Source organism: Globicephala melas, chromosome 6 (assembly GCF_963455315.2).
Source record: "Globicephala melas chromosome 6, mGloMel1.2, whole genome shotgun sequence".
Lineage (NCBI taxonomy): Eukaryota > Metazoa > Chordata > Mammalia > Artiodactyla > Delphinidae > Globicephala > Globicephala melas.
Genome location: NC_083319.1, coordinates 53,608,106 through 53,634,146, shown reverse-complemented (window position 1 = coordinate 53,634,146; position 26,041 = coordinate 53,608,106). Strand labels below are relative to the sequence as shown.

General features: G+C 38.3%; 1 protein-coding gene across 1 annotated transcript in view; it reads left to right on the top strand.

Annotated features, from left to right (window-relative positions):
* PUM3 (pumilio RNA binding family member 3) overlaps positions 1-25,668 on the top strand; it is a 41,476-nt gene extending 15,808 nt beyond the window's left edge. Inside the window, exons 10-18 of the mRNA XM_030877087.2 lie at positions 492-570; positions 2,711-2,809; positions 3,731-3,784; positions 7,673-7,753; positions 14,885-15,027; positions 15,690-15,912; positions 17,542-17,629; positions 19,970-20,060; positions 23,725-25,668. Coding sequence (XP_030732947.2) covers positions 492-570; positions 2,711-2,809; positions 3,731-3,784; positions 7,673-7,753; positions 14,885-15,027; positions 15,690-15,912; positions 17,542-17,629; positions 19,970-20,060; positions 23,725-23,857 — 991 coding nt within the window. The 3' untranslated portion in view covers positions 23,858-25,668. The remainder of the gene's footprint in view (positions 1-491; positions 571-2,710; positions 2,810-3,730; positions 3,785-7,672; positions 7,754-14,884; positions 15,028-15,689; positions 15,913-17,541; positions 17,630-19,969; positions 20,061-23,724) is intronic.
* Positions 25,669-26,041: the final 373 nt, after the last annotated feature.

Sequence of the window (26,041 nt, the reverse complement as noted above, 5' to 3'; positions counted from 1 at the left end):
TGGATCAATTAGGTATTGTTGCAATTGCTGATACTCTTTTGATCTATTTAGGATTTAACTGCTAAAATGATTTTGTGAAACTGACGCATTATAAAGGAGACTTGACAGAAAGAAAATAGCCATTAAAAAATAGTCTACATGTGGATTTCTAATCACCTGTCCATTGTTGTGTAAAAGAATATAGATGTCCTTATTTAAGAAAGTCGAGTGTATTTTGAATGATAATTTCAAATTTGCTGATTAGATACTAGAAACTTGTACTCTGGTCTTGGTTGTAGATGGCAGCCAAGACCTATATATATTTTAATAGGTCTAAAAGTTTTTTTTTTTTAGTCTTAGTATTGCTAAAGATATGATTTATTTTATGACAAATGACATTTGCTAAAACCATTTGACTTGTTTTGATTATTTTAGGGCGACCGAGGTTACCTATCTCTGTATTATTGTGGTACCATTTCTGACTTTTTTTTCTTCTTTTTTTCTGTTTTCAGAGAAGCTGTGATTAAGCACTCACTGGTACATAAAGTATTCTTGGACTTTTTTACCTATGCACCCCCAAAGCTGAGATCAGTAAGTTCTCGGTTTTAGGTTTTAAACTGAAACATGTAGAACTGTGTAAAAAATGTGGAATACTGCTTTGATGTATATTGGCTTTTGAAAATTTTAAAGAATTGTTTCCTTATTTAGAAAAGATAATGTGCTAAACTCCCTTTGAAGAAGTCTACTAATTCCATTTAGATTTTTGCCAGAAAGACAGTAGAATTGACCATAATTTTATCAGTTTCATTGAATTTTTATATTTTAATTATAATCCAGAGAGCATCCTCTAGCTTAACCTAATCAGAAAATTAACTAACATGGAGGAATATTCAGCATTCAGGGAGTTCAAAATTCACCTGTATTGATACAAAAACAAAAAATTATATTGGTGTTAAAAGGTTACGGGAGGACACTAAGTGAACCGTGAAAAACTGGACCTTACATGAGAGTGAAGGTACATTGTACTGCCCTTCAAGTCAGTGATGGGAATATAGATGAGAATTCATTTAGTCCCCTGAATTTTGCTTGCCTCATCATACTGTAAACTCATCATCCATTTGTTCTCATTCTAATAATAAGCGATAAGCAAGTAACGAGACTCACGTCTTTTTAACAAATATGCCAGATCAAACATTCATAGGAATTTTGACCCTCTCAAAATTGACATGCAGAATAGTTTTCCAAGAGTAGCCGCCTACCTAAGCACGTGGTTCAGTGACCACAGCAGCTGCTGATTCTCTTTAGGGGATTTCTCTCTTGTTCTGGCACAGCACAGTACCTCACAGTTCTGGATTTACTGAGGCAGGACTTTATTTTCAGAACTGAGAAAATAATCATTTGAATATATTCCATAGTAGAAAGTCTTTATCTTTTTAATGTTGAATATGTTTTAGTAATAGCAAAAAATCATTGGGAACTTAGTGTGAATATAAAATAATCAAACAGGTCTTTGTGGCCCTGGGGGCATTTTCAATAGAGAGACTTTTAAAAAAAAAACTTCTGGAGGTAAAAGAAGCATAATTGGAATATATGTTTAACTCCCCAACTGGATAGCTTTGAAGAGATTCATGAGTTCAGGTATGTAAGCTGAAAGCTGTGTTCTTGAGATTTATCCTGGAAAAAGATTGTGAGATAGTTAAGGGTGAAATCGCTGTTCCTTATTGATCAAAATAGGCCACTTTTCTCCTTCCTGGCAGGAGACTTTGTATTTATTTAATATAAATTTTAAAATTGGGAATGGACTAAACTGGCCCCGCAGCTGTTAGCTGGCAGAACTCACTTATGTCCTATATGCTAGACTTCCAAATATAATTATGAAATTATATACATTGAAAATAAGGAATAAAGATTAAAAATAAGCTAAAATTACCTTGTAATAAACTAGTGATTGGGTTTTTACTTAAAGGTCATTGAGTAAAGGCCTAGTGAAGACCTAGTCTAAATGTTAATGTAGGGGTAAATATTTCTTAGAGAAATGTTATTTAAGTGTCTTTACGGTGAATTATTAATATGATTTCCAGAGGTAATCCAGTGATAAGTTAAAAAAGAAAAACTTTTTCAGACAAAATTAGTGTTTTGGTTTTCTGCTTGTTATATACATGACTCTTTTAGGGAAGAACATTTTATTTATTTTATCTGGCTTTTTTATTAAAAACTCCCTTCTTCCCACAGCCAACTCTTAGATTTTTTTTTTCTTGAGAAGTCCTTTAGAATATACTATACGTATACAGTTGACCCTACAACAACACGGGGGGTGGGGTGCCGACACTCCCGTCCCCCTCAGTGGACAATCCGCCTATAATCAGCCCTCCCCATCAGCAGTTTTGATTGCAGATTTACCCACCTTCAGATGGTGTAGTGCTATAGTACATATTTACTGAAAAAAATCCGCGTGTAAGTGGACCCGCCTGGTTCAAATCGCACTCGGGGTCAACCGTATACGTACTTTTTTGAACAGACATTGGTAAAACTCAGGGATTTTAATAGAAATTTCCTGCCAGCAGTACTTACTGCTCTTGATGGAAAAGAATGTTTCCAGGAAGCGGTTGTTAAATTGTTTGCTACCTATACTTTCTGCCTTTCATCCTCTGTGCATAACTGCTCCTTAGTAGACAGATTGTGAGAAAGTAGAAAGAGTAAACCAAAGCCCTGAACTGCATTTATTCCCCAGGAAGTGATTGAAGCCATCCGAGAAGCAGTGGTATACCTGGCGCACACACACGATGGTGCCAGGGTGGCCATGCACTGCCTGTGGCACGGCACGCCCAAGGTAAGCGTCAGTCAGGGCTTGACTTGCCTCTCCTTAGACTTTTTCGGTCTCCTTGGGGTTGGGGTTTTGCCCTCTTGCGCACAACAATATTATCTTTGCAAAGTTGTGCCTCAAGGCTTCACAGAAACTGGCTCCCCTTTGAGCCTTTTGTTTCTTCTCTACTGGAGTCTTCTTAAAGTTTGAAAACCTTGGGTTGTCTCATATGGGGAGGCGTGTGTCAAGCAAGTAAACACACTATTTATGTTAGGCTTAAGTTTATAAAAGTTTTGGTACCTGTCAGCCTCTTTGATTCCTCATTTAATGATCTTGTTGTGGGAGAGGGAGAGGAAAGAGAAGAAAATAAGCAGCTGTGCATTTGCTCCCATGGTTCTTAAGTACTTTGAGGGAAAAAGTAATGATCCATATTAATTATAGAAGCTTAACAGAAATTATCCTCATTTCCTTGATTGGTATAATTCTGCCTTTAAAAGACAGTTGTATTTTGTCCACTTTTTTCTTTCGTCCACTTTTTAATACAAATTTAATTTCTCCTCAACAAGTAATGTATTGAATGCCATCTGTATGCTAGACTTTTATGCATTTGAAGACAGTTCAGACATTGGAAGAGGGATCTCAGTTCTTACTATAAAAGGAGGCAGTTTCACTAGGTTTGCCTTGCAACTAATAATTTTATGGTTCCATATTTATGTCTCAATGGATTGTCACATAGAAGTCTAAGATTATAATAGCTCTGAGAGGACTTATAGTGTATTGCATTTTTTGGTTCTGGTTGAATAACTATTTCCACTAATGAAAAGTATGCCACTCCAATGAAAGTTTAATATTATATAAAAGTTTTAACTATGAAATACCTTAATCTATAACTAATCCATAACTAAACCTGTAGCTATAAGTTCATTGAGACAATTTTTCTTTTTTAAGGACAGGAAAGTGATTGTGAAAACAATGAAGACTTATGTTGAAAAGGTGGCTAATGTAAGTATAAAAACTACATATTTCTTGGGGACTTCCCTGGCGGTCCAGTGGTTAAGACTTCGCCTTCCAATGCAGGGGATGTGGGTTTGATCCCTGGTTGGGGAGCTAAGATTCCACATGCCTCGGGGCCAAAAAACCAAAACATAAAGCGGAAGCGATATTGTAACAAATTCAATAAGGACTTTAAAAAAAAATGGTCCACATCAAAAAAAAAAAATTCTTAAAAAAAAAAAAACCTACGTATTTCTTTTAACTATTTTTAACAATAAAATGTATTTATATCTATTATAGGAAATTTGAAAAGTTCAGAAAATTACCAAGAAAATTATTTATTGTTTCATTTTGTTATAATCTATTTTTATGCATATGCATGTCTTTTTATATATTATTAAATTTACACAAAATGAATTTCTCCTTTTTTCATTTAACATTGTACTGTGGCAATTTTCCATTTTTATTAGATAAGTTTTGAAGACCTGATATTTAGTCTCTAGGTAAATTGCACTTCAGAAACTTGTTACCAATTTTCATTACCACCAAAACATAAAAGAAAGTGAAACTTGTCTCTTTCCTTAGATTAAATTTGTAGTGTGGTCAAAGAAAATTTTAGTTAAGTTTTATAATTCTTTGGAATCTTTTGGAGATGGTATAACAGCTTTTCGAATGAAATTGGAGGATATAAAAAGTTTTTTCTAAAGGATTAGTTGCCTCAAAAAATAGTATTTCTGTGTATTTAAATACTAAATAGTTTTCCATAATAATTCCAAAATATATGTAGTAGTAAGCATTAGTTTTCAATTTTTGAACTATTTTATATATTATGTTTTATAGCTTCTAATTTACAGGTGAACTAAAATTAGTGATATCAACAACTTTTCCCTCTGAAAAATCCAGTAAGAACTACTGGCATCTAGTGAATACTTGATATAGTAAATGCTAATTCAAATTCAGATAAACCGGTGCTCTGTGATTGTATACATATCTGTTGTCTTCTGTAGGATTCAAGACTAGGAAGAGAGTTAGTATAAAACCACATAGAAGGCAGCTAACTTGGCTGTAACAAAATGAAATAAGAGGCTCTCTAGTGAGGAGTTTTCAGAGTATGAGAGAATTTTATGATTCATAATTCATCATTAAGTAAATCTTTTTGTATAACATTTTAGTTTGAATATTTTAAATCAGAAATGAGTAAAAATAGAATGTTAATAGAAAGTTCTATTAGGTGGAAGGGAGGGATAAACTAGGATTTGGGATTAACATATACACACTACTATATAGAGTGGATAATCAACAAGGACCTACTGTATAGCACAGGGAACTCTACTTAATATTCTGTAATAATCTAGATGGGAAGAGATTCTGAAGAAAAGATGGATATAGGTATATGTATGACTGAATCACTTTGCTATACACCTGAAACTAATACAACATTGTAAATCAACAATAGTCCAATATAAAATAAAAATGTAAAAATAAAATGACATCAGAAAAAATGTTCTGAAAGGTATTAATAGTAAAAGACACTCTTTTGTAATAAAATTAGATTGTTTTAATTTTACAATTTGGTTACATCAACAGTAAATTTTTTGGACAACCTCATCCCCACAAGGTATTGCGATGTTAGCAAATTAACAATTCAGTGTCTCTTTTATCTCAAGGAGTTGCTTCTAAAGGAGTGAGATAAACTAATATAACCCATGGATTTGGTCTATGGGTTATTTGGAAGTATTTAATTTCCAAATATTAGGGATTTCTTGATATACTCTGTATTATTTCAGTCTTTTGAAATTTATAATGACTTATTTTATGGACCAATGGATGGTCTACGTTAATGTCTTGAAAAGAATATGTGGGTGTAGTCCTCTATAAACGTCAGTTAGATCAAAATGGTTTGTAGTGTTTTCATATCATGGATGTTTTTACCGATTTTACTTATCATTGTCTAGTTCTATCAGTTGCTGGGGAAGTGTGTTCAAACTTCCAAGTATAATTGTAGAATTGTCTATTTCTCATTTAAATTCTGTTCCACTTTTTGTATTCACCCAGAGAGATTTTACGCTTTGGTGTGCCTCCGTGTGTGGGACTTAAAAAACCAGAAACCTGTGGTTGTGTACTATATGCACAACATTCTCTACTTTGTTTCCTTCATTTAATTCATCTCAGGGGTCATTTTATGTCAATATATATTCATCTATCTACCTCTCTCTTGTTAATGACTTTATGATATTTTATTATATGACTTCCATAGTTCATTTAACAAGTCCCTACTATCAGACATGTTAGTTTCTAGTTTTTTATTTCAGATAATTCTCCAGTGCATATCCTTTGTTCGTATGTGGGAGCATGTCTGCAAGATACCTCCCTAGAACTACAGTTGCTGGATCAGCAAGTACATGCATTTAAAATTTTTAGTGTTGTTGTCAGTTGCCCTTAAAGAGGTTGAACCACTTTACAGTCTCATCAGCAACATAAAAGTGTGCCTGCTCTTCCCCAAACCTTTGCCAAATTAGTATATTATCAAGGGCTTTCACTTTTGTGTATAGGACAGGTGGGATATAGTATTTCATTGTTTTAATTATAGTCCTTAATTAATGAGCATTATTTCATATGCTTAAAGCCATTTGTACTTCTCTTTGTGAACTGATTCTTCATGTTCTTAGCCCATTCTTAGTTGATTGTTGGTCTTATATATAGTAAAAATGTTAGACCTTTGTTGTTTTTCTCCAGTTTGTTTCTAGTTGAGATGTTATTCCTGCCATATTCATCGGATCTGGCTCTGAATGAGTGTTGGCTGGTAGCAAAAGTCAAATCCCTCTTAAAGTAAAAAAAGATTTATATCATCATCTGGGATACTTAAAAGGAATATGCCACAAGCTTTGAAAACTTTTTTTTTTTTTAACATAAAGTAGAAGTTCTTTAAATCTTGGAACAATATCAGCATCATGGAAAAAATTCTGTTATTTCAATAGTAATGATTCTGAAAGTCCTAATGTATATTTGTATGATCTCGTGCTGCCCTCCTTTTTGAAAGCAATTGTTTTTATCTTATTCTCATATTCAGTATATAAGTATATTCTTCTAGTTCTTTTTTTTTAGTGTTTCTATTTTAATTATATAGGATTATTTTAAAGAAATTGTACAATATACCAAAGAAAATGAAAAATTATTTGTAATCCTTCAACACGGTGGTGACAGTGTTTTTCCTTCCAGGATTTTCTGTGTATGTGTATTATGTATATTTTGTATATATAATTATATCTAAGTTTATATATTTTCTTTTTTATGATTGCAGTACTCTAGTTTTTTTTTTCCCACTTGTCACTGTAATTTTCTTTGAGTTTAATTTTCAAGTAGCTATTCATTAACAGGATACCTATTTTTGAGAGGTGTTATATTCTGATTAGTTTAAAAAAATGAGTCTCAGCTATTTAATATTGAAGGATGTGCTTACCTGTTTCTGTCTTTTTCTTACTCACCCTAGAATATAATTAACTAGGTCCTGATACAAGAGCACATTTTTTGGAATGACTTTTATCCATCTCATTTATATTATGCTGGATACGTCGTCAGGGTGATAACCTTTTTTTTTTTTTTTTTTTTTTTGCGGTACGCGGCCCTCTCACTGTTGTGGCCTCTCCTGTTGCAGAGCACAGGCTCCGGACGCGCAGGCTCAGCGGCCATGGCTCACGGGCCCAGCCGCTCCGCGGCATGTGGGATCTTCCCGGACCGGGGCACGAACCTGTGTCCCCTGCATCAGCAGGCGGACTCTCAACCACTGGGCCACCAGGGAAGCCCCAGGGTGATAACCTTTTAACGTAACTCCTTAGGTGGAAGAAAAGGGAGAATCTGTGTATTTTTTTAACCTTTACTGGCTTTCAATTCCTACAGGGCCAATACTCCCACTTGGTTTTATTGGCGGCCTTTGACTGTATTGATGATACTAAGCTTGTGAAGCAGATAATCATATCAGTAAGTAATTCACATAGTCTTGAATTTAATTTAAATTGATACATCATTTGTGAGTGTGTAAGTTTGATTTCACACGTAGATGTGTAAAGACTTTGAAATGTGTAAATACTTTCTGCCAGTATTTATTTTTTAGTTGCCTTAAGCCTATTTTGGGGGGTTGCTTTATTCCCATACAAACCATAATCCTGTTACTTGATTATTACTAATTAATGTTGCTTTAAATATGTAAAAGACTGCTTAAATTAGGGTAATGTGACTTTTTAGACCACGTAACATACTAAAAGAAAAATTAGCGATGCAGTGTTTAGATTTGATCGGAAATTTATTTTCATAGTAATTCTTCAGTTATTCAAGAACTCATCTCCACCCAGGCAGAAGCTATCCATGACCTTTTTTCTCTCCCTTTGGAGAAACTACCTCTGCATAGCTTATCAATACATCTGTCCTGACTTGAACTGGAGAAGAAAAACTGATGAAGTTCACTCAATTGTGATGGCTTCTTAGAGATTTCATGAAAGCTGGTGTAGAGTTAGATTAAAAATTTTAACGAAAATTAGAATACTAGATTCCTTTTTTCATTTCAGTTTTTTAGCCTGGTATAATGACCATAAAGTGGTAATAATTGAATGCGGTTTACTTAACCCTAAATTTGCCTTCAGAACAACTGAGCTGTTCTCTTATAAAAACTACACCCAAGTAAAAACTGTATTATGAAATAATTTTCTTCTTTCTGCAATGACTGCCCCTTTTCTGACTTGAGATTCTGTGATCCTCTTTTATTTTTCCTTCCTTTATTTCTAGCATGCAAGTTGTGTTAGGTGTATGATAGAGGTTTCGGGGGAAGGCATAAGAAATTGCAACATTGGTAGCAGGGACCGAACCTGGAAATGTTTTAAAAAGCACATAATCTGTATAGACACAGATTATTCATTTGAAAGTTGGTACACATGGATGGGGCCCTTGCAGAAATCTTAGTGACAAAAGCGACTTCCACACCATCTGCAGGGAGAAGCATATGGATGTTCAGAAAGAGAATTTACCTGTTGGCCTGTGGTGGTGCTGTGGCCTCTTTGTAGCCTATCTGGACCAGTTAGAGCTGGCTGATTAGGAAAAATGTCCCAACTAGTGGAGGGATAGGAGATTTGCTTTTTCAGATGCCAGCTCTAGGTCCCAGTGTGTGAATTTCTCATGCCCTTGCTGTCATTTTCCAGCTTTCCCCTTGACTGTTTTAAGATTGTGATGACTTTCTTTGGGATAGGATTGTGGGAAGAAACAAGTTGGCAGGACTTTGATGTTACAAACTGAGTATTTTGACATGTTCCTTGTGACTTTATTACCCTTTTGACTCCAATCAATAATGATTGTTTTTCATTCCAGTGACAGAAATGTGAGGCCATAGATTAGCTAATGAATAAAGTTGTTTCATGAAAATGGAAACCGGCTGGGCTATTGAAAGCTTGCTTTTGTTTAATATTTTCATGACAACTAAAATTTGCATAACTGTTCCAAATGGATTTTAAGAGAAACCAAACTTCCTTCAGGATTTGCCACAATTGTCTGCTAGATTAATTTTTTCCAAAGATTTATCCCACTTAAAGTCACTGTTGAAACAGTTTTAATTCTTTGTGCTTATCAGTTTGATAAGCACAACTGTTTAACCCACATTCCTAGTGACTTTCTCATACTTAGGGCAGCTTTCCCTGAGAATGGCCTCATTTGCTGATGTCTTGCCTCCAGCTGACAAATGCTCAACGGGTTTTGTGTATCATTAAACTACGTAGCCAGTGATAAAATTATGGAATGCTAATTGCTCTTGCATTTTCCCCACCATCCACTACAAAACCTGTTGCAGTATGCAGTGCTTGTTAAAAATACCCAAGAAAGCTTAGTGTTGCAAAACATTCTGTTCAGGGTAACCAGACTCCTGCAAATGTCAGGTTGAAATCACAGCCTGGTCAGGTGAGCCCTCACCTTTCAAAATGGATACACACTGTTTCCCACTTACTTTACTTTCTAAAATAAACATACTTATAAAATCCGACCCTGGAATTGTTGGTATGATGCAACTGCTTTGACAGCAGTGATCCTCTAAAAAGGAAGTAAGTACACTGGCCAGTTGCTCTTTGAGAGTGAATATTGATACATACTTTAAAGTGTAGTATCTTTAAGATGCTATACAGAAGATATAAAGGATAATAACAGTGTACACCCAGCCTCGCACCTGATTGGGCATGAAGAAGTAAAACTTGCCAAATACAGTTGAAGTTCAGGCCCTTTGTGTACTTTTTTTTTTTTTTTGGCATATCCTTGTACCCGCCCCCCTCTGCTGTGATGGATTGGTGCTTATTATTTGCATGCATTCCCTTATCCTTTTGCTATATGTAGATGTTTATGGTATTACTTTGCATGTTTACAAATTCTGTATAAGTGATGTGTGTTTTCTCCTGCAACTTGCTTTTTCCTTTTGGCATTATGTTTGTGAGTCATCATCAGGGAGGGGTCAGGAAGCTTCCCCCCCCCCTGTACGTGGGCCTCTCACTGTTGTGGCCTCTCCCATTGCAGAGCACAGGCTCAGTGAGCCCGCTCCGCGGCATGTGGGATCTTCCCTGACCAGGGCACGAACCCATGTCCCCTGCATCGGCAGGCAGAGTCTCAACCACTGCGCCACCAGGGAAGCCCAGGAAGCTTTTTTAATAAAGGGTCAGATAGTAATTATTTTAGGGTTTGTGAGTCGTGTATGGTCTCTGTCGCATATTCTTGTTTGCTTTGTTTTTTGTTTAGCAACACTTTAAAATGTAAAAATATATATATATATATATATTCTTAGCTCACAGGATGTAAAAAACAGGCTGCTGGTTAGATTTGACCTACAGGCCATGGTTTACCCACCACTGTTCTAAACCATTCATTTTTCAATGCCAAATAGTTTTTTACTCTATGAGTATACCACAGTTGATTTTTCCATTTTTTCTGTTGATGGACATTTAGGTTGTTTATAGTATTTGTAACTTTAAACATTCACATTATTTTTTGCTATTCCAAATAATTCTGTAAGCATTCTTGTATGTCTTCTCGTTTCTCAAAGGCATTTACTTAGCAGAACTGTGGGTTGCCAGATATGCTGCCCATATGTTATATAGAGTCATGTGTCTGTGTTTCCCACGCAGCCACTACAAAACCTGTTGCATTATGCAGTGCTTTTAAAAATAGCCAAGAAAACTTAGTGTTGCTAAGCATTCTATTCAGAGTAACTGGATTTCCTGAAATGTCAGGTTGAAATCATAGCCTAACAAACACTCCTTTTCTCTTTAAGACCAGGCTCCGATTCAATCTCCAGATAATGTTCTCTGATCTCTCAGCCAGACCTGCTCTCCCCGTTCTCTCAACTCTTATAATTTTTGTCTTTGCCGTATATTCATTTAGCAGTTAATTGTGATCCGACCCAGGGCTTACAAACTCAGAAACATTCATTGACCAGGCAGGTAAATGAGTGAGGCAGGCCAGGTTGGGAGGGGCGGGGGGGGGGAACTAGAATGCACCTGCCCTGTCCAAGGCGGTAGCCACCCTTGGCTCCAGCCTCTGGGAGTGTGAGCCCCATGGTGATAGATCTTCCAATTTATTTTTCTTTTTTAATTGTGATAAAATTTACCATCTTAGCCATTTTTAAGTATATAGTTAAGTGGTATTAAGTGTAGTCACACTGTTGTACAACCAATCTCCAGAACTTTTTCATCTTGCAAAACCAAAACTCTGTACGTTTAATAACCTCATCCCAATTTTTTGAGTGCAGCCAAAAAGTTGGACTTTTGTATAAAATCACCGCATTTTTTAAAACAAAACACTCAAGAGGCTGCAGTCACTGCCAGTGATCTAACCTTCTTCTTACACTTCTGTTTTTATCCATTATTTAAATCTCTTATTTTTAACTTTTAAAGAGTTCCTCTTGCCTCTTCTGCTAGATTTTAGCTCTTTAAGGTTAAGGTCAGCCTGTGTTTCTTTTTGTTCACACACAACCTTCCATAGAGGAACACGCACCATGGATGGGCATGGTGCTCAGTAATGTGTGTTGCATTTTGCATTTCTTTCTTCCACTGAAAATGCATATGTGCTCTAACCTTACTTCCAGTGTTCACCTTTCATTTTGACCTTTCCCTTTCCCTTTTAAAAGAGGGTTGGCAAAACTAGAATGCCAAAGAATCTGACAAGCGTCCAACACAAGGTCAGAATGGCCACACATTTTCACAAGGGAGATCTTTTGTTCTTCTCGCACTTTTCTTCTGTTTACATACCTGCTTTAGAGTAAAGCATAAGGGGAAGATATTACAACAGTGGTCCTTCTTGTGATTTTCTCTAAGTAAGAGGGAAAGTGAATTGAAAACCTTTACATTTGAACCTTCATTGTTGGGGCTCTTTGCTCTTTTGAGGATGCCAAACTCATGACTCCCATCAGCTTTATTTAACCTCCATAGTTAAAGATGCTGTATATTGATGGGTGTTTTCCATATGAAAATAATTACTTTATAGCAGTTTCCAGTTTAGAGCGTGAATTTTCTGATTTGCTCCTGGTAGTGGCCCACAGGTGGGGCAGGTGTATCATTTCCTTTTGCAGATAAGGGAATTGATGTATAGAGAGGTTAAAGGATTTTCCAAAGGCTACACAGCTTGAACCCAAGGACCAAATTCAGCACAAATCAACTGCTCTGTAGCTGCCTCTTCCCTATCTCTACGTGTTTTGACACTCAGTGTTCTCCAGGTGATCATCTAGAAATTTCTCTCCTCTGTGTGTGACCCAAGTTAAAGAGAAATGAATTAGTACTCCATAAAATAGCATCACTCATACTGTTTTATTTTTTCCAAGATGAATGTTTTTGATGGTAGGAAACCAGGAATAAGGGGGAGTTGGGGGAGAATTAACTGATACTACATTTTTAAGTAAACATTTTTTAGTCTCATATGATTGTTAGTTTATAAACATTGCACTCTTTTAAGAATCTTAGACCAACATAAGTGTAGATTCTAAATTCCTTAATTACAGACTGAAAGGTAGTAAAAGTTCAGTGAATTTGGGTATTAGTCCTTGAGTAGTATTTTTGCATGGATTTTATATGCATCTTGTGTTAAGGTGAAACCATTTCTGCCCAAGCCAGATACGATGCACTAGTCCTTAAGTGTAGAACCCACAGAGAAGATCAAGTACATTGAAGACTACATTGCTGGCTTCATGCCACCCCTTTTCCTGCTAGGCCAAGAAAAGAAAAGTTAATTAAAAATAAATAGCAGCCATTTATGTTCTTCACTGCCTACTCCCCCCTCCCTTTTTTTTTTTTTTTTTAAAGCAAGTGTTTTTTTTGTTGTTTTTGTTTTTTTGCGGTACGCGGGCCTCTCACCGTTGTGGCCTCTCCCGTCGCGGAGCACAGGCTCCGGACGTGCAGGCTCAGCAGCCATGGCTCACGGGCCCAAACGCTCTGTGGCATGTGGGATCTTCCCGGACCGGGGCACGAACCCGTGTCCCCTGCATCGGCAGGTGGACTCTCAACCACTGAGCCACCAGGGAAGCCCAAAGCAGGTGTTTTAAAGGTATAACACCCCAGAGGGTTTTTTAAGGACAGCAAAGTTGTGGAGGTTTTTTAACGATTGTACAAATTGGCCTAAGCTATGTATCATTCTCAGTCTCCTCTTTAAACTGATTAAAGCATTTATCTTCTTTTATGAGTTGGTTAAACCTTAAATAAAGCCACACTAAAAGTAGCCCATATTTGTGGCACTAAATGCCTCTTCTTCAAAAATGCATATTTTGAGTCTACTTTGGGACACGTTTACCTTGAAATTGCAAAAGAGCTCCCATCCCCATGAAGTGATGTACATTTTTTTTCTGTCTTCCCCTTTAGTACTGAAATTTTAAGTCATTTTTTCTGAGTGGTTAAAATTTATATTCATTTTCAGGTGGTTAGATCTGTTGCACCTATTTTCTAGCTTGTTTTTTTTTTTTCCTGCACTGAAATTACTAATCTCGTTGTAATCAGTAGGCACTCAAGAGAATAGCAGATCTGAGTATATCATCTCCTGGAGAATTCCTTTCCTTAAGAATGGGGTGTATGTTTTCTTTGAAAGAGACTAGAGTTGAAGTCAGAGGAGCAGAACTAGTGAGAGCCCTTGCACTGCCACTCTCATGTCCTCCTGCAGGTCACCTCCCCCCTTTCTGGGCCCCTCATCTGTAAAGTTGGGTGGTTGGACTGAATTCTTTCTGTGGCCCCAGCCAGTTCTGAAGAATCTCTGGTGTTCAGACACACTTGGCTTCGAATATTAGGTTTGCTGTAAGAAATAGGAATGTTAGAGAGGGAAAGTCTAATGATTTTTCTGTTGCATACGTAGAATAAACGAATTTTTAAACAATGATTTTTCTGTCTTTGCAAGTATCGCCAAATCTACACAGGAGCTCATTTGGGGTGGGGATGACATTGCCTTTGTTCCTTAATCAAACAACTAGAAAAGGAGGTTACTGTTCTTGTTAAGTTGATTGGAGATGTCATAGAATGCAATTATTTGTAACTGCTCCATGGAGTCTTTCTGCATTTATTTCCCTCCCCGCTCTTTTTGTTTTCCACGTGATACTTAAACAGCCTTCATTTGCCATGAGTAAGTAACCTAACTTTAAAAGCCTTTATCCACTTGTTCTATTTAACAGAGTTTCTTTATCTCCTTTCACATACATCTCATTAGGGAAATTCTAATAAGAATGGTCGTCATCAATGCTGCTGCTCCATTTAAGTGCAGCTGCAAATTAACTGTATCTGCTCAGTGGGCCCAGCAAGCAATGTCCCTAGTAATAGTGGCCTAAGAAATATTGGTTACAATGAATGAGATAACTCCTTTAGACGTATATTTTTTAAGTTCTTGAGCTTGGTCGGTTAAATACAAATGGATTGTTCAGTAATGCTAGTCCCAGTAGAGAGGCAGTTCTGTATTCCGAGTGTAAATTTCTTTGTGCTTTAATGAGACGACTTCAGAACTAGCTGTACATTTTTCATTAAGTACATTGGGGAAAAGTTATGTATCCTTCTTTACCATTCAGATTCCAATCATAGTTTATTTTAAGCATATAGATTCACTTTTTTTTCTATAATTTTACAGGAAATTATTAATTCCTTGCCTAACATAGTAAATGACAAATATGGAAGGAAGGTCCTGTTGTATTTACTAAGCCCCAGAGATCCTGCACACACGGTAAGAGAGATCATTGAAGTTCTGCAGAAAGGAGACGGTAACGCACACAGGTGAGGGACAGTAGAATAAAGGGCTTGGGCCCTTTATTCCTCTGCTCTGATTGTTCCTTCATTTTGAGTGGCATGTGCTTCCATAAATCTACTCACATGTGTACACCTCTCATGCTCCCTCCCTCTCTAAAACTCCAAAGGTGAATTCCATTTTTTAGCCTGTAGTTTTGGCAGATTCTTAAAGTTTTTATCCTGAAAAGGAAATGAAAGCATCACGCCAAAAGAACGCCTCTGAGGCCCAGCACATAGCAGGCGCTCGGGTGTGTGTTTTGCTTTATGTTTAAAGCAACTGGTACCACTTAGTCAAGTACTGTAGGGAGCAGAATCCATAAAGTAGTCTAAACATGTGTTGTAAGATATTTTGTTATTGTCGTTATTTGGTTTGGGGTTGGTTCGGGATTTTTTTTTTTTTTGTATTACACAAGGCAGGCTTCACTTATTGAGCGCTCATTCTGTGCCAGGCACTGTTCAGATCCTGGAGACACAAAGATGAAAGACAGATATCCCGCCCTCAAACTGCTTATCTACATGCACAACAGAAATTAGACAACAGAGCATGGCACAAACTGTTATAAGCCCTTAGAGATTTCTGTGATAATAAAACACCATATTTCCTTTGCTATTTATCTTACCTTAATTCTTCATTCAACATGTTACCACAGTAAGAAAGATACAGAGATCCGCCAACGAGAACTCTTAGAATCCATTTCTCCAGCTTTGCTAAGCTACCTGCAAGGACACGCCCAAGAGGTGGTGCTGGATAAGTCTGCATGTGTGCTTGTGGCTGACATCCTGGGAGCTGCCATTGGAGATGTGCAGCCCGCCATGAATGCCGTCGCCAGTTTGGCAGTGGCAGAGCTGCATCCTGGTGGCAAGGATGGAGAGGTACTGTGCTATTGTGAGACAGGCGGGAAAGCCACAGTGGCTGCAAAAACTCCAATCACTGGGAACATTGCTATAAAGAGAATTTTAGTGATAATTAACTCACCTCATACCCACAGTACATTTGGAAATTGCGAATTCAAAACAGTGCTGTTAACACTCACTGTCTTCTGATGACTCCACATACCTGTAGAGTAAAAACAAAATCCTCTTAATGCTGTCCGTGATTGACCCAGGCTGTCTTTCCAGCATATTCTGTGTTCTTAATTTTGTTTTGAATTTGCTGTGGACTTTTGCACTTCCTTCATTTGTATGTACTTCTTTTCTCAACCTCACGTGCTACTTATGTTTCCATTTTCCTGCGCTCTTCCTGTAGAAAGCCTTATTAATCCTTCCAGGGCCTTGGAATCCTTCTCCGTGAAGTCTCCCTTAGTTCCCTCTCAATCAGAAAGTTTTCGCTCTTTCTGAAAGCTCCTGCCTGTGTTATTTGGGCCTTGTGTTATTCTGCCTGTATCTTAAGTTTCTTGGTTCATGCACTGGATATGTGCTAGGCAGTGGTCAACACCCCCCACCCCCAAAAAAGAGAATACCGTTTGGGGAAACACAATACTTAAATAAATATGCACACAAATGATTATTGTAGAATAGAGATACGTGCTGTGAAGGAAAACGCCAGGTTCTATGGGATTATATACAAATGGGAGGCAACCTGTCCTAGGAGGGCTTCCTGAGGCAGTGAAAGCTAAGCTGAGACCCAAAGGACTGGTAGCTGAGTGAAGAAAGAAGATTCTAGGCAGAGAGAAGAGCATGTGCGGCCGCCTTGGAGGAAGGAAGAAGCTCGGCATGTTTGAGAACAGGAGGCTCAGGGGGCTGGAAATCAGTGAGCAAAGGGAAGAGGAAGGCGGAAGCCAGATCCTGCCAGGCCCTCGCCCCGCGCTGGGTTGTGAGCTCCTGATGGACCCACATGGATGGGGAGCCCACTGTTCTCTGACACAGGAGATGGGGAAAGAAATGGGCCATGGATCTTAGAGACACCCTGGCTCCTGCCCTCACAGGGCAGATCCTGTTAACAAATTGGGACGATGCATGTGTAATGAAAGTTCCTCTGTAAGGACACAGGGCCTGTTGTCTCCCGTGCTGGGCAAGGAGAGGTCCTAGGGGATCTCTGTGCGAGCAGTTGGTATGGCCCTTGAAGAGGAGTGAGCCTGCTCATCAGCTAGTGCTCCTCGGGCATCACCTTAAATGATGATTTAAACATCATTCAGCATTTAGGTTTTAATGTTTCTGCTGTAGTGTTCTGTCCCATCGGTTTCTTTGCTCCTCAGAATTGTGTATGACAATCTGGAAAGTGGTTAGCATGATCTTAAGATGAGCCTGGTGGTGGAGCTGTTCAAACTGGAGCTCATGAAGCTGAATGTGAGCTGCCTCAGTGGCCATGTTATCTTGAATAACCATCTTCATTTCAGTCAGGGTTGGAGTAGATCTCTCGTCCCTCCAGGTGTAGTAGTCATTGTAGATAAAGACCTCTTAAGCCTTTTGGAACTTTCAGCTTGCCTGAGACTTTATCCGTATGTGGTGATATAGAGTGGATAAAAACAGCTTTTTAATTAATATGTTCTTGACCCCTCACAGCTTCACGTTGCAGAACATCCTGCAGGACATCTAGTTCTGAAGTGGTTAATAGAGCAAGATAGAAAGATGAAAGAAAGTGGACGAGAAGGTAGGCTGTGCAACTTGACCTTTTCTTGTATTGGATGTGGAATTTCAGTCATATCTGGCATCCCTGAACTTTATGCCGGCCATTTAAGTTCAAATGAGAGTCTGTTGAGTTTGTGAGTAAGAAATGATTTAGTGGTTGCAAATAATGCTTTTTCCCCCTGGAAACTTGTCTCCTAGAATCCTTTCATTTTCTTTCCCTTTCCCACCCTCCCTCCCTTTCTCTCCTCCCTCCTCTGCTACTTCAGACTTCAAAACGGGCTTGTCCAACATTCTAAAATGCCATTTTATTCTTTGAGGATGGTGAGAGCAGAGTAGGAGGGCCAGTTTGTGAGTATCATCATCCCAGTTGAAAAGCATATTTATCTTTAGTTTTGAGGAAAGGATAAGCAGAAGAAAATTATCCTCATCAGAGAATTTTGAACTGGTGCCTATTTGGCATTGAAATATATATGACCAAAGAGCAAGCCAGGCCTTGGCACTTCCTGGTTTTTCATAAACCTTACAGCTGCTCTGTAGAAACTCAGCTCTCAAGAGGAGGACAGCATCTTTTATTTATTGATGAGTGAAAACTTGCGTATCATTCCTCTCTCAGTCCTGTCTTTGACCAGACCTTCTCTTTCTAAATTCAAACTCCATCTGGTATTTTAGCCACTAAAGAGGCTTCCTCCCACTGAGTTAAAACAGTTTGGGCGTTCTGTTACTGTGTCTGAAAAGAGTGACAGATCATGAATTTATGTCTTGAGGCAAGTTGCAGTTCTAATGGCTAGTGAGGCAACAGTATAGTAATAGAACTGTTACTTCTCACTCTAACTTTAAGAACAGAGACTTGGGCCTATTTCTCACTGTAAATTTTTTATAAAAGAGGAAGCTTCTGGTAATACATTTTGAAGAAAAAAATAATGTATTGAATTATCTTTTTATTATTAAAAAGTTGGTGCATAGTTGAGCTTATGTCAGAAAAGTTGTCTTGCTTTTAAAATCCAAGCAATTTTCTAGTGACTTTTCTCCTCATTTAAATTGCCCTGGCAACCCTAAAACACATCTGTTTGAACTTGATGTATTTGTCATGTTCATGTAGCACCAAATGAGTGGCTAGCTGTCTTGGTGATCTGTTGCTGTGTAACAGGCCACCTCAAAACTTAGTTTTCAAAACAACAGTCATTTGGTCAGTGTTTGGTGGAGCTCAGAAGCTCTACTCTGAGTCATCTAGGGCTGCTTGTCTTGGGGTTGGATTATCCACTTTCATAATGGCTGGCTGTGGCAAAGTCCAGCAGCCTCGCTTCCTCTCCCTAGGCTGTTGGGTTTCCTCACAATATAGTGGTTGGGTTTTAGAAGGACAAAGTAGGTGCATGTACTTTCATGATTTAGCCTCAGAAGTTACTTAAGGGCAGTTGTACCGTACTCTCTTGAGTAAGTCAGTCACAAAGGCCCACCCAGTTCGAAAGGAGAAGACATCAGTTCCACCTTTAGATGAGGGAGTGGCACTACTCTAGAAGCATACACAGACAGGAGATATTGTTGTGGTCACCTTTGGAAAACACTGTCTGCCTCACCAGCTGATTTCTGTCCCTCTTGAGCATGTGCCATGAAGAGTAAAACAGTCGTGGGCCTCTTGGCTTTTAAAGGCTCCTCATATTTGGGTATCTTTGAATTTTACGTGCTACCTCCCCAAGACGTTTGCCTTTAAGATAGGTTGTCCCCACCTCCATCTGTACCAGATCCTAGTCTTCAGAATTTCTCCTTTGTCCAAGAGTTAGTTAACACTTAGGTGGCACAGTGAATAAGATAATACACTCTGAGACCTTGGGAATCAGATATACTATAATAACAAAACATGAATCGTATTTTTGATGGGTGAACGAATGTTTAGTATTGTAGAGAGAAATTGCCAGGTGTAAGCCAGAATAGTCATTTGACCGTTAATTATGTTCAAGGCACCTTCTGAGTGAGCATTTTCCTTGAGGGGAAACTTGATTTTAACCAAACACGAGGTGCTGCTGTCAAACATTTACTTCCTGAATAATTTTCAGGTCAGGATTAAATCATTAAATAGTACAAAGAAATGTAAACATGACCAAGCGAGCATTTTATAAGAAGTCATTGTTTCTCTTGAGTAATTACTGCTAAACATAGCTGAGGATTTGGGTCAGAGTGGAGAGAAATGGCTGTATTAAAAACGCATTACATAAAGCTGAGCTAGAATTTTTAGTGTTAAGTGATACTGGGTGAGAACGCTTTATTAGCTTTCTCATTAAAACAGGTTTCCAGCTTTAAGCGTAGTAGGGAGAGAGATTGGGTGTTTAAATCTGGGTATATGATGTTCATTAAGTTTATTTTACAGGTTGTTTTGCAAAAACACTCGTAGAGCTTGTTGGTATGAAGAACCTGAAGTCCTGGGCTAGTGTCAATCGAGGAGCAATTATTCTTTCCAGGTGTGTAGAAAGTGTGCCTTTTTCTGCTTAGGGTCCTTGTCCTCAATGCCCGTGGGTGCGCAGAGTGCTTCCTTCACACTTACTTCTCAGTTCTAATGTCTGTTTCCAATAGTCCAGCATTCCTGTCAGTTACTCCTGGTCTAGACAAGTATACCAAATATTAGAGAGCAAATGTAACTCTTTCCATCAGTCCTTACAGTTTTTCTCATATGCCCTCTTTTGGATCATAGAATTAGGGCATTCACAAGGCATCATTCGATTGTTTCACCACATTTATGGTTTAGACCAAAGTTTACTTGTATTCTTTTTTAATGGATTAGTTTTGTTCCTGTAAAAACTGACAGAATTGTTTTTCAAATCGTGACTGACTTTACTGACTTTGTTTTCAACTATTCTAAAAGGATTCGAGAAGCATTTGCTATTAAAGTCTGCATGCTAATTAATCTTTGTTTCTAATTAAAATGATAGAAAACTGATGATTTGTGAATTGAGACATATGCTTAACTTGTATATTGTTGTTTGGACATAGGTTGAGTTTATAATTTACAGGTCATTGAAATTTCCATCTATTCTATTCCCAGATAAGATCCTTTTATTAAGGATATTCATTTTAAAATAGATTTGTGTGTTGTTTTGAAGTAATCACTGTTGATTTTTTTTGCCCTGCTGTGTTACCGAGATTTGGAAAAACAGTTACCAGTCTCAGCTTGAATTTCCCACAGTATTTCACATGCAAGTTACTATGCAGTTTAATTTGTATATGTTTATAAATGTTGTAGGCATTTCTTCAATATATATTTTGATTTGGTACACATATACTCACAAATACGTACATTCCAAACGGGCATTCATTATTTTTAGGTATATCAGTATCTCCAAATATATGGGTGATACAGATCACTAGTTTATTTCTCATTAAAATTAGCTAATTTTCCAGTTGGTTTTGAACAGCCAGAGTCTATTAGCTGAAACATGAACTTTTTGACATGAATTTCTTTACTGGGCATTTGGACTGTTAACACCTACTGACACATTCTTTCATTACACTCAATTAACTAAAAATTATGGCAATGCGTAAAATTAATTTTTTTTAACATCTTTATTGGAGTATAGTTGCTGATTCACTTTGTTATACAGCTATATGTATACATATAACCCCATATCCCTTCCCTCTTGCATCTCCTTCCCACCCTCTCTCTCCCACTCCTCTAGGTGGTCACAAAGCACCGAGCTGATCTCCCTGTGCTATGCGGCTGCTTCCCACTAGCTAGCTATATTTGGTAGTGTATATATGTCAATACTACTCTCTCACTTCGTCCCAGCTTACCCTCCCCGCTCCCCGTGTCTTCAAGTCCATTCTCTATGTCTGCGTCTTTATTCCTGTCCTGCCCCTAGGTTTATCAGAGCATTTTTTTTTTTTAGATTCCATATATGTGTGTTAGCATACCGTATTTGCTTTTCTCTTTCTGACTTACTTCAGTCTGTATGACAGACTCTGGGTCCATCCACCTCATTACAAATAACTCAATTTCGTTTCTTTTTATGGCTGAGTAATATTCCATTGTATATGTGCCACAGAACCAGGAAGAAATAGAAAATATAAACAGACCAGTCACAAGCACTGAAATTGAGACTGATTAAAAATCTTCCAACAAACAAAAGTCCAGGACCAGACGGCTTCACAGGCGAATTCTCTCAAACATTTAGAGACATTGTCCTTCTCAAACTCTTCCAAAATGTAGCAGAGGGAGGAACACTTCCAAAGTCATCCTACGAGGCCACCATCACCCTGATACCAAAACCAGACAAAGATGTCGCAAAGAAAGAAAACTACAGGCCAATATCACTGATGAACATAGATGCAAAAATCCTCAACAAAATTAATTTTTAAAGATTGCTCATCAATCAGAGCTCCCCTTGGGTGGATTTCAAACATGAGAAGGATACTGTAGGTTTATTATGGAATATTCCTTAAAACGGGAATATGAAATATCTGAACATGAAGTATCTGAGGTTCTAAAGGGAAGTGAAACTGGAGATAAATTAATAATTGATTAATATAATAATTATTTTTATTTGGCGTTAGAATATTGTCATGTGCTTGTTTGGCAAAATTCTTTCCTTGTTTATATTTTTCTTTAAAACTCGTGCAGTATGTGTGTGTGTGCGTGTTTGTTTTTGTTTGTTTTGCTAAATCTTTTTTAGAGTAAGTGACAAAGTGTCATTCTGGGTGAAAAAATCAGCCTTGTATGCAGTCTGAAAAAGGGAAGCATAATTCTCTAGCATTTAAATGCATGAGCTCTAGACAGACTGCCTGGGTTCCAGTCCCAGCTCACTGTGTGGCCTTAGGCAAATTACTCAGCTTTTCTGAGCCTTAACTTTCTTGGATGTAAAAGGAGATTAATAATAATCCTAGGTTGTTATGAAAACTAAATGGGATGATGCATACATAGTGCTTAGCATTATGTTTAATGCGTGTGTTCAGTAAATATTAACTTGTGTCACTATTATGCACTGTGTGACTGTGTGTTTAGCCAAGGTTTATAAAATACGAACACCTGTGAGTCACAAGTCTATTGAGAGGGCACTTAATTTTCAGCTTTGCAGGTGGCAAGCAGTACTTGTTGCTTGTCTTCCACAAGCATGTCCTCCTCTCTGTGGACATGATGGAAATTATTGGGACCAGGGTCTTTCAAACATGCCACGTGATTTCTTTCTGGGTTGTGTTTCAGTGGTCAGCATTTAAACGTGGTCATGAGGACGTCGGGGGAGAATAGGAAATTCGGCCCTGGGGTTTGGTGGTTGAGTGCCTGTGACTTGGCCCCTATTTAGAGAAAGGGGCCTACTTGTTGCCAGTCTGAAGAGCTCTGCTCACCTGTGATAAAGTACACCAGCAAGGTCTCAGAGAGCAGAGCTGACCTCATTTTGTTGAATGAGTCACACTGATCGAGTGGTTAACTAGGAGCCCGGCTCTGGCTATAGGTGCTTCAGATACAGGATCATGTGAGCCTTAAAACACAACCCTGTGAAGAAGACGGGTTCTTTTGTTCCCATTCTGCAGGCCAGGAAACTGAGTCTTTGAGAATTTAAATAGCATGCTCTTGGTTGTATAGTTACTGAGTGGCAGAGGCAGGTTTCAGATCTGGGCAGTTAAGCTCCAAGGTAAAGCTCTTTACGCCTTCACTCAGTGTTTTGGCAATAGAGTTCAGTAAGAAGGCCATTCATTAACTGCTTACCTTTCATGCTCCCCACCGTTCCTCCGTGTACACCTATTCACGCATGTTAATTCAGTCACTCTGAGCATTTCTTGACTGTCTGCTCTGTGTACATGGTGCCATGAGATCAATAAAGCACAGGGTCCTTGTTCCTGAGCTTTTCTAGGTGGAGAAGGAAAGGTAGAATAAATGTAGTAAACAATTTTAAGGCAGGGTGTTCGTCCTAAGACAAAGTGAAAGCAGGACCTATTATGTGGTTTTAGAATATAGGCTACTAGCCCCCATCATTCATCTGATCAATGGGAAAAAAAAGTATTTATAGTTACACAACTTGTCTCACAAGTCAATGAATTTTTTGTACTGTGTGCGAAGGTAGTATTTGCAGACAATCTAAGGGTTTTTTATGAAATTTAATTTTTTGTTTGTTAATTTTTGTCTTCTCTCTTCAGCCTTCTCCAGAGCTCTGATCAAGATGTTGCAAATAAAGTCAAAGCTGGATTGAAAAGCCTTATTCCCACATTGGAAAAAAGCAAAAACACCAGCAAAGGAATAGAAATGCTACTTGAAAAACTGACTGCCTAGGTAGAAACTGTTAAGAACAAGTTGGAGTCATTTTTCCTCTTCTGTTTTCCCAGTACAGAAAAGAAGGGCTAGGGTCCATCTTACTGGTAATTTGGGTGCTCTGTATATGTGTTTCTTCTTTGTATAAGAATCTATTGATAAAATGATTTCTAAAAATGGCCTTTTTAAGAAAAAAATCTCAGCCTTCTCTTTTATCATATTGAATAGTAAGCAAATTACAGTGTAAAATGTTTAACAGTCATGCACAGTGAGACCAACCAAATTTATATAAAATAGTTGTGTGCATTGATTCAGGAGAGAAGACATCTTCAGTGAACAGTAGTCTGAGAGGGCTTCATGGAGGAGGAGGAACCTGAGAGTTTCCTGCTTCAGAGGAAGGCAGGATGTGGTAAAGGAGAGCCATGGGGAGTCCTTGGTGGGAGCAGTGAGGTGGCAGTCAATGGTTTTGAACTGAACTGGAAGGCTTGGGGCTTGTTGGGTACCATCATGGGGATACTCTACATCCAGGACAGCTGCATTCCTAGCTGCCTTATGGATTGGGTGCCATGTTAGATTTTTTTTGAAAGAAGCCACTCCAGGAAGTTAAGATTTTTAGGAGGAAACGTGCTGAATGAATTAGGGGATCATAGTGGGTAGCAGTGTTAAGGTCATTGTCACAGGAGAAACCTTCCTGTCTTTGAAACTGGGCCTTCCAAGTAAATAGCTCCTTGTAGTGAGACTTTCTCTCTTGGGACTTTCCCTGAAGTAGTTGAGGCCTACAGGGTTTGAGTTAGAAGGATATGCAAATTTGTTAATAGTGCAGAAGTTGGAATTTAAGTACAAGTAGGATGTTTGAATTTTAAAACTACACTTGGCTTCCAAGCAACAAAGCTTGGAAGGATTGGTAAACCTTGGAAGAGTTCATAGCCAGGCTCATGTAGCCCTGCCTATGAATACCTGACTGCTTTCAAAACCGAGCCTTGGGGCTTCCTCTAAGTAGCCTGATGTAACAGGACACCCACTCAGGTCTGTCACTGCAGTTACACCTCAGGTGAACAGCTGTGCCTTTCCTACCAGACCGCTGGGTCCCAGGACTACTCCCAACGGATGAGCTGCAAGGATGTTACCTGCTGCCCTCTCCTGTGGGTGCATTGAACCCTGCAGGAGCAAAAGAGCCGATGCCTGTAATTCTCTTTTGGCATGGATTCTCCTCCTACCCCCACCCTGTACCCCGCCCCCCCACCACCACGACCCAGCCAGGTCTAAGGGTAGAGGTGGGACCGTTGGGGGAACTGGGGGTGGTGTGGGAGACAATGGGGAAGAGCTTGCTTTTGTTTGACTGATATATTGTGTGTTTGTTTTCCGTATAAAGGGCCCATTTGGAAAGAGAGGGGGACAGAAATTCTGCTGTTTGTTCCATCTGTAAGACTAAAAAAATAACATCCGTAGTTTGGAAAGTTTGAATATTATGAAGCATATAACGAAAGAAGAAATTCTTCTTCTGCCCCACTCCTCCACACCCCTGCCTTGTCCTCCCCAGAAGCAACGACTTTCAGTTCTTTTTAGCTCTGCTAAGTTTTTAAATATATGATTTTTGTGGGTTAAAAAAAAAAATCTATCCGTTTTAGGCATTTTCTTTTAACTTCCTGTTATGGAAAAATACAGATTGAGACTTCACCACCACTGTCTCCCTACTTCTTTTCTTTCCATTTTCCCAGTAGAATTGCATCATCTTTGATAAATTGATGTTCAGTTTATATGATTATGTTGACGTCAGTTGTTAAATACTGAAGGAAGTAGTGAGTTGTCATGACATTTCCTATACCTTTTTTTTCCTGGAATTAATAAATTGCCTCATTTATTTTTATTTGCTTACTTTCCTACATTCCTATAATTAATTTTTCTCAAACTGTCCATCAGAATTGCATACACTCTTCTCCAGTAGGCATTTTCCTCTTTTTTCAGCCTGGCAAGGCTCACATGTTTATTCTGGGGTCAACCCCTTTCCCGATGGCTCCAGTATGTCCCATCTAGTGTGCCTCCAGTGGGTCATAGATGTGCTGAAATTTTAACAGCTTCAACCCTTACTCCAGCAGGCCATACAAACATTTCCCTTGTGTGGTTCATGCAAAAGATCACTGGTATGAACTAATCCCAGGGGCCCTTTCCTTAAGTCAGTGATGGATTTAGGAAGGAGCCTGGCCA